Source organism: Dictyostelium discoideum (genome assembly GCF_000004695.1).
Source record: "Dictyostelium discoideum AX4 chromosome 3 chromosome, whole genome shotgun sequence".
Taxonomy (NCBI): domain Eukaryota; phylum Evosea; class Eumycetozoa; order Dictyosteliales; family Dictyosteliaceae; genus Dictyostelium; species Dictyostelium discoideum.
The window spans coordinates 2,597,334-2,606,283 of record NC_007089.4 but is presented as its reverse complement, the minus strand read 5'-3'; the positions used below and the strand labels follow the sequence as shown (position 1 = coordinate 2,606,283).

General features: G+C 20.8%; 5 protein-coding genes across 5 annotated transcripts in view; 2 read left to right on the top strand and 3 right to left on the bottom strand.

Annotated features, from left to right (window-relative positions):
• The window catches only part of DDB_G0279835 (hypothetical protein), a gene marked incomplete at both ends in the record, with an annotated part of 1,723 nt that extends 1,715 nt beyond the window's left edge, over positions 1–8 (bottom strand). Inside the window, one exon of the mRNA XM_636416.1 lies at positions 1–8. This exon is cut by the window's left edge and continues 951 nt beyond it. Within this exon, the coding sequence (XP_641508.1) occupies positions 1–8 (8 nt within the window).
• Positions 9–106: 98 nt separating this feature from the next.
• DDB_G0279833 (hypothetical protein) lies at positions 107–434 on the bottom strand (the record flags this gene model as incomplete). The annotated part of the gene is made up of 2 exons (XM_636415.1): positions 107–115; positions 234–434. 2 exons carry the CDS (start codon positions 432–434, stop codon positions 107–109), a joined length of 210 nt encoding a protein of 69 aa, XP_641507.1.
• A 303-nt stretch (positions 435–737) lies between these two features.
• Positions 738–3,788, bottom strand: DDB_G0279831 (CAMK1 family protein kinase; the record flags this gene model as incomplete). Its single annotated transcript, XM_636414.1, has 2 exons — positions 738–3,492; positions 3,757–3,788. 2 exons carry the CDS (start codon positions 3,786–3,788, stop codon positions 738–740), a joined length of 2,787 nt encoding a protein of 928 aa, XP_641506.1.
• Positions 3,789–5,949: 2,161 nt separating this feature from the next.
• DDB_G0279829 (DUF1295 family protein) lies at positions 5,950–6,856 on the top strand (the record flags this gene model as incomplete). Its single annotated transcript, XM_636413.2, has 2 exons — positions 5,950–6,368; positions 6,472–6,856. 2 exons carry the CDS (start codon positions 5,950–5,952, stop codon positions 6,854–6,856), a joined length of 804 nt encoding a protein of 267 aa, XP_641505.2.
• A 462-nt stretch (positions 6,857–7,318) lies between these two features.
• ivdA (isovaleryl-CoA dehydrogenase, mitochondrial) lies at positions 7,319–8,752 on the top strand (the record flags this gene model as incomplete). The annotated part of the gene is made up of 2 exons (XM_636412.1): positions 7,319–7,850; positions 8,037–8,752. The coding sequence occupies 2 exons, from the start codon at positions 7,319–7,321 to the stop codon at positions 8,750–8,752; spliced, it is 1,248 nt and encodes a 415-aa protein (XP_641504.1).
• Between the last annotated feature and the right edge of the window lie 198 nt (positions 8,753–8,950).

Sequence of the window (8,950 nt, the reverse complement as noted above, 5' to 3'; positions counted from 1 at the left end):
CTTATCATTTTAATGAATCAGAGAAAAAATATTAAATAAAAAAAAAAAAATAAAAAAAAAAAAATAAAAAAAGCTAAAAAACGAAAAAAAAAAATAAAACTAAAATTTAATTTGGCTCTTTAAAAAAAAAAAAAAAAAACTTTTTTTTTTTTTTGATTTCATTTTTTATTTTTTTTTTTTTTGACAATAATTGATTTAATTTTATTTATTTTATTTATTGAGAGGAGTCTTACTATTGATATAATAAATGTAAATTGGAGTGGTATATCTTTTGCTGTACCAAACTGACCACCTATATCGTATTTACCGTTACAATTGTGGTTTATCAGTGACATTCTATTAAGATTTGGTCTAATTACACCAAGATTAAACGATTTACATTGAGAGAATGGACAAATTATATTGTTATAATCATTTGTAACAAATGTAAACATATGAACTAAAGCTAATAAAAATAAAAAATTGTGAAAAATAATTGGTTTCAATACTAGGAAGACTTATTCCAGATGATTCATTTAAAACAAATTTCTTTAAAAAAGAATTAAAATTTACCAATTCGGTATAAATATTTATTTTTTTATTATTATTTTATTTTTAATATTATTATTATTTTTTTTTTTTTTTTTATTTCTTTTAACTACATTAATTAGTAATTTTTTAAAAAAAAAAAAAAAAAATAATAATAATAAAAATAATAATAATTTTATTTATTAATTTATTTATTTATTTTAATAAAATTATAATTGTATTGATCTTCTTTTTAAATAATCTTTTTCTGGTGACATATAAATAAATCTTTGAGATTTTAAAAGAGTATCACCAATTTTTTCAAAGTGACGTTGAGAATTATATCTTCTAAGTTGTTTATAGAATAAAGGAGCACCCAATTGAGGGGAACCATTAACATCACTAGAGGTAGTAATCCATTCGTGTAATAATACTTGTTGAGCTGTTAAACGTTTCTCTGGATCAGGATTTAACATTTTTCTAATTAAATCCTTTGCAGACTCTGAAACATTATCCCAACCAACACTTGAATCGAAATTTAATTCACCCTTTATAATTAAACTCATAACTATCATATTATTCTTTCCTTGAAATGGTGGATGACCACATAATAAAATATATAAAATGATACCAGTTGACCAAATATCAACTGGATATGAATATCCTAATCTCTTTACCATTTCTGGTGCTTGAAATTCTGGTGTACCACAAACATCAATTAATTTTGTTGGTGGTGGTGATGATGGTTGTATTACTTCACCATTTGTATTATTATTATTATTATTATTATTATTATTATTATTATCATTATTATTATTACAATTACAATCATGATCAACATATGAAGCTAAACCAAAATCAATAATTTTTAAAATTGAACCTAATGATTTATCTCGGAATAGGATATTTTCAGGTTTAAGATCACGATGTACAATTTTATTTGAATGTAAGAATCCAACAGCTTGAATGACTTGTTTAATGATTTTTCTAGCATGTTCTTCAGTGTAGTTTGAAACGTTTTCATTGGTTGAGGGATGATTCTTTTCTAATTGATATAAGAGTTCACCACCTTGTAGTAATTCAGTGACAATGTAATAATAAAGTTCGCTTTCAAAATGATCAATGATTTGAATTACGTGAGGATGAAATGATTGTTTCAGTATGTTTACCTCTGTCTCAACTTTCATATCAGTATGTTGTGCAATCATTGTCACTAATGATTTATCAATGATTTTCATTGCATATTGTTTACCATTCTCTTTATTAATACATAAATAAACATCACTAAATGTTCCACTACCCAATCTATCAAATATTTGATATTTATGATTCTCTTCTAAATATTTAATCTCAACTGATGATCTCTTTGAACTTGTTTCACTTGGATAGGTTGGTTCAGTTTGTGGTGGTAATATACCTGATGATTTTCTCAATAATTCATGTCTACTACTATTATTACTACTACTATTATTTCTATTTACATTTTGAATTATTGGTGATGGTGGATTCATTGTTGTGGTTGTTGTTGTTGTTGTTGTTGCGGTGGTGGTTGTTGTTTGTTTAAAGTTTTTAGGTGGTAAAGGTGGTGGTAATTTCTTTGGAGGTAATGATTTCTCTTCCTCTTTTACTACGACCTCTTCAACTATTATATTCTCTTCTTGGTATGCTGTATTTGTATTATAAAAGAAAGGATCTCTATGTAATTGATCTGTTAATCTATCAAGTAAATTATTATTATTTTTATTATTATTATTATTATTATTATTATTATTATTATTATTATTATTATTATTATTATTATTATTATTATTATTATTATTGTAGGATGAATCTGCTACAGAATTATTATCAATTGGTGTTGATGATGGCTTTAAAGATTCTTTTGAAACTTCTAAATTTGTTGTTGTTGTTGTTAATGTTGATGTTGGTGCTAATGGTGGTAATGATGATATAACTTGTTTATTTAATGATGATGCACTTGAATTTTGAGATTTTGAAAAAGCATTACTTTTTGGTGGTAATGGTGGTGTGGATGTTAATGATGATGCTGATGCTGATGTTGATAAAGATTGAAGTGATTCTGTACTTGAATTTGGTGAACCCCCTTTTGATGATTTCTTTGATGATACTTTTAAACTATTATTATTATTATTATTATTATTGGCGCTATTTATATCTAAACTATTTGTACTAGAGGATATTGAAGATGATCTCTTTTTACCACTATTACTATTACTACTTGAAGAACCTGTTAAAGATGATCTTAATGATTTAAATAATGCGTTACTTGATTTTGATTTTCTACCTTTTATAGGTTGTTGTTGTTGTGTTGTATTAGTGGTTGTAGTAGTTGTTGTTGTAGTAGTTGTATTAGTTAGAGTTGATAAACTATTATTTGAAGAATTTGAAGATAATGATAATGATGATGATGTATTTGTATTTGTATTGATTGATAAACTATTTGTAGATGATAATGAATTTAAAGATTGAATTGAACTATTATAACTGTTATTTGGTGCGCATACCTGACTATCTATGATTGGAGATGATGTAACCTTTAAATTTCTACTTGTATTTGTTATATTTAATGATCTAGATCTTGTTCTTGTAAAATGTACAGCTTTATTTGATTTATTATTATTATTATTATTATTATTATTATTACTATTATTATAAGAAATTATTGGTGTGTCAGGTGGTGTTGTACTTGAAATTGAAAGTGTGGTTGAAAATTGTTTAAAATCTTCTAAACTTGTACTTTCTGTTATTTTTTTGTTATTTCCACTATTATTATTATTATTACTACTATTTGTATTATTATAATTATTATTATTACTATTAGTACTATTGCTCAAACTGTTATTTGCTGATCCTGTTTTATAATTAATTCCAATTCCTTCTTCTTGTTGATAAAGGAAATGTAGATTACTACTGTTGGTTGTATATCTACGTTCTTTCTTTAAATTATTACTATTGCTTTGTTCTCTAAATCCAAAATAAAAAATAATATAAAAAAAAAAGTAAAATATAAATTGATTTTTTTTTTTAAAAAAAAATATATATATATATATAAAAATAAAAAAATAAAAAGTGGGGTAAATGTGTGGGGTGTAAGTAAATTGATATTTTTGAAAAATTAATTAAAAATTGGGGTGGATTAATAATTATTTATAAAAAAAAAAAAAAAAATTATTATTAAAAATTATTAGGTTTGGCATATTTTGATTTATTAATATTAATAATAATTACCCATTATCTTCTTTAGAAATTTGATGTCCCATTTTGAAAGGAAAAACGAACGCTTCGTTTAATAAAAAAAAAAAAAAGGAATAAATATATATATATAAATATTAAAAAAGAAAAAAAAAAAATAATAATAACTATGGATTAGTTAATATTTAAAATTTTTATTTTCTATTATTAATTTATTGATTTGGTTTTTATTTAGGGATTAAAAAAAAAAAAAAAAAAAAAAAAAAAAAAAAAAATTTAAAAAAAATAAAAATAAAAATAAAAATAAAAATTTAGATATTTTTTTTTTTTTTTTTTTTTTTTTTTTTTTTTAGCAACAAAAATTTCAAATAAACAATTACTCTAAATAAAGAATCAATATTAATTTTTCCAACACATACACGGTTTTTTTTTTTTTTTTCTTTTTCTTTCACATTTCTTTTTTTTTATTATTATATAAATAATTGTCTTTAAAAAAACAATACAAACGTTTAAAAAAAAAAAAAAAATTTTGTTATAATTTGGGAAAAATTAAAATAAAATAAATTAAATTACCATTAAAAATTAAATTGAAAAAAATTAAATTAAATTAAATTAAATTAAATTAAATTAAATTAAAAAAAAAGGCCTTACCCTTGGAATGGTGGTATTTTTTTTTTAATTTTTTTTTGTGAAATATTTAATAAAAAAATTTATAGTAGTTAAATTTTAATATAATAATAGTAAAAAAAGATAATTTTAAATGTTCACACATTAACATACACAGATTTGCCATTTTTTTTATTTTTTTTAGGTTTTTTTAATTTTACTTCTTCAACTATTAATAGGTAAAATATATATTTTCGAATTTTTTTGATTTTTTTTTTTACACCTTACAAAAAAGTAATATTTTATTTTTTTTATAATTATTATTATTTATAATTATTAATATCACTAATAAATATGTATATAAATTATTTATATATTTTTTTTGTTATGTTTTTTTAATAATAGACTTTTTTTTTTTTTGATTGTTTTTTTTTTTTTTTTTTTTTTTTTTTTTTTTTTTTTTTAAAATTTTATTGAAAAAAAAAAAAAAAAAAACTAATCCAAATAGTGGGTAGTATGATGTGCAATGTTTATTTTTAATATCTTTGGATCTCCCAATATCTTAATATATTTTTTTTTTTCTCATTATAAAAAAAAAAAAACCACACACACATAAAAAAAAAACATGGAAGTAAAATATGATACTTTTAATCAAAAAAATTATAGTTTAAATTTTGAAATATTATTATCGGGAGAAATATTTGAAGAGTAATTAAGTAAAAAATTGTTTGAAATAATAATTTAAAAATAAAAAAAAATTAAAAAAATAAAAAAAATGGAATAAATATAAAAAAAAAAAATAAAAAAAAAAAAAATAAAAAAAAAAAATATAAATTATCGACGGTGTGTGGTTATTTATTTGTTGAATAATACCCCATCAGTTTAATTTATATTCAATCATTAAAAAAAAATAAAAAATAAAAAAAAATAAAAAATAATTAATTTAAAATTATTTAATTAAAAAAATAAATAATAAATTAACTCTTCAAAATACACAAAATTCATATAATTTGATTTTGTGATAGTATGATGATATCCATAAATAGCAAATAATAATAATAATATAATAATATTTGTCTATATAATTTATCTTTTTTGAAAAGAAAAAAAAAAAAAAAAAAAATAAAAAAATAAAAACAAACAAACCATTTTTTAAATTATTTGAATTTTGTTATCTTTTAATTCTGCTATAATCGAAAATTTAATTAATTTTAAATAAAAAAAATTGTTGTCATTTATCCTTTTCAAGTAAAAACTTTTTTTTATAAATTATTAAAGTAAGATTAAAACAATTTTTTTCTATGAATTTTTAATTTTTAACTTTTTTTTTTTTTTTTGGATAAAATTTAAATCAAAAAGTAAAATTTAATATTAAATTTTAAAATAAAAAAAAAAGTTTATTATTGTTTTTTTTTTTTTTATTTTTTTTTTTTTTTCTTGAATTTGAAATTATTATTATTTTATTTTATTTTTTTAATTTCAAAAATAAAAAAAAAAAAATAAAAAAAATAAAAAACAAAATTAAAAAAAAAAAAAAAAAAAATTTTGAGATTAAAATTTAAAATCACAATATATATACACACATACACAAACACAAAATAAATAGAGGTAAAAGGTTGGGAAATGTTGGGGATTTATTTATCAGTTTTTTTAATTCAATTTGTTGGATTTTTACATTCAGCATTTTTAATAAAATCAAAAAGATATTATGATGTTTTTGGATGTGGAACATTTGTTTTAGTTGGATTATTATCACTTGTCAAAAACTATTATTATGAAATTGAACATATTGGAGAGAGTGGATATGTTTATGGGTTAAGACGTGCATTAATTGTATCAATTTTCATTATTGTATGGTCAAGTAGGTTAGTAATTTTTCTCAACGATAGAATTAAAAGAAATAAAAAAGATAAACGTTTTGATAAAGTTAGAAATAACCCAAAAAAATTTTTCATCTATTGGTTCATGCAATCATTATGGATTAATTTTACAATCACTCCTTTATTATTAGTTACTCATCAACATTTTTCAATTTCTTTAAGGTAAAAATAAAATAAAATAAAATAAAAAAATAAATAAAATGTATTATTAATTTTTTTTTTTTTTTTTTTTTTTTATTTTTTTATTTTTTTTTCTTATTATTAGTTTAATAGATTATATATTAATTTTATTATGGAGTACATTTTTTACAATTGAAGCTGTTGCAGATGGACAAAAAACACTATTTTTAGGTAAACCAGAGAATAAAGGTAAATTTATTAACCAAGGATTATGGAAGAGACTTTGTCGTCATCCAAATTATTTCTCTGAAATAATGATGCATTGGATAATTTATTTCATTTGTTTTAGAGGATTGGATTCTTATTGGTATAAGTTTATTTCTTTGATTTCTCCTTTATTTATAAGTTTTTTAATGTTAAAAATTTCAACTCCAATGATGGAAAAAATATCAGATGAAAAATTTTCTGGAAATCCTCAATACCAAGAATATAAAAAATCAACATATAAAATTATACCATTCATAAATTAAAAATTAACTACTACTAGTTTTTAAAATTAAAAAAAAAAAAAAAAAAAAAAATAAAAAAATAAAAAATTATAAGTAAACAAATAAATAAACAAATAAATAAATAAATTAAAAATATGAAAAACCATTATAATAAATATTACATCAGCAATAGATTACCTTTTTATAAATTTTTTTAAAAAATTAAAACAAGTAAAATTTCCATTACTTTTTTCTTTATAATTTTTATTTTTATTTTATTTTTTTTTTAATTGTTAATAATAAAAATTAAGGTGTTTTGGATTTGTGGGAACATTTTTTTTTCTTTTTTTTTTTATTTTTTTTATTGACCAAAACCCCTTTTTTACCAGCACCTAAAAATTTTTTACTTTTCATTGTTTTTTTTTTTTTTTTTTTTTTAGATTTTTTTTTTTTTTTTTTTTTTTTTTTTTTTTGAAGTCGAGACGTCAAAACAACAGTAATAAAATGTTTAGATCATTAAAAAAATCAAGTAATATTTTAGGATTTATTAAAAGTTCATCAAGCAATAAAAATATTATTTCTCGTTCCATTTTTACAGGTAGAGATATTAATGGATTTGATGAAACCTTATTACAATTACAAGAAAGTGTTAGAGAATTTGCTCAAAACGAATTAGCACCAATCGCAGCTGATGTTGACAAAAACAATTTATTCCCAAATGAAATGTGGAAGAAAATGGGTGATTTAGGTTTATTAGGTATTACAGCACCATCTAAATATGGTGGTTTAGATTTAGGTTATACCGCTCATTGTATTGCAATGGAAGAATTATCAAGAGCATCAGCCTCAGTCGCTCTCTCTTATGGTGCCCATTCAAATCTTTGTATCAATCAAATCACTAGAAATGCAAATGAAGCTCAAAAAGATAAATATCTTCCAAAATTAATTAGTGGTGATTTTGTTGGTGCTCTCGCTATGTCTGAACCAAATGCTGGTTCTGATGTTGTTAGTATGAAAACAAATGCAAAGAAAACAGGTAATTATTATTATTATTATTATTACTATTATTATTATTACTATTATTATTATTATTATTATTATTATTATTATTATTATTATTATTATTATTATTATTATTATTATTTATTAAATAATAGTAGTTATAATAAATATTTATTAATTTTTTTTTTTTTTTTTTTTTTTTTTTTTTTTAATAAAAAAGAGGGTGGTTGGTTATTAAATGGTAATAAAATGTGGATTACAAATGGTCCAGATGCAAATGTTTTAGTTGTTTATGCAAAGACAGATATTAATGCAGGAAGTAAAGGTATTACAGCATTTTTAATTGAAAAAGAGATGAAAGGTTTTTCAACTGGTCAAAAATTAGATAAACTTGGTATGAGAGGAAGTAACACATGTGAATTAGTTTTCGAAGATTGTTTCGTACCAGATGAAAATGTATTAGGTACTGTTGGTGGTGGTGTCAAGGTATTAATGAGTGGTTTGGATTATGAACGTTTAGTTTTATCAGCTGGTCCATTAGGTATTATGCAAGCATGTATGGATAATGTTGTTCCATACCTTCACCAACGTGAACAATTTGGTAAACCAATTGGTGAATTCCAATTGATGCAAGGTAAAGTCGCAGATATGTACACTTTATTGAATGCAAGTCGTTCATACGTTTACTCTGTCGCTAAATCTGCCGATGCTGGTTACACCTCTCGTAAAGATTGTGCTGCCGTCATTTTATACACTGCTGAGAATGCAACCCAAATGGCTTTACAAGCAATTCAAACTTTAGGTGGTAATGGTTACATCAATGAATTCCCAACTGGTCGTTTACTTCGTGATGCTAAATTATATGAAATTGGTGCTGGTACAAGTGAAATTAGAAGAATGTTAATTGGTAGAGAATTATTTGCTGAAACTAAATAAGTAAATAATATAATATTTAACTATTTATTTTTTTCTTTTTTTTTTTTTTTCCTTTTTTTTTTTTTTTCTATCAATTTTATAAATCAATTAAAATATTTTAATAATAAAAAAAAGTAAAAAATAAAAATAGAAAACTATAAAAACTTAAATAAAGGAATTAATTAAAAATACATTTCTTTTTATTTTATTATATTTTTT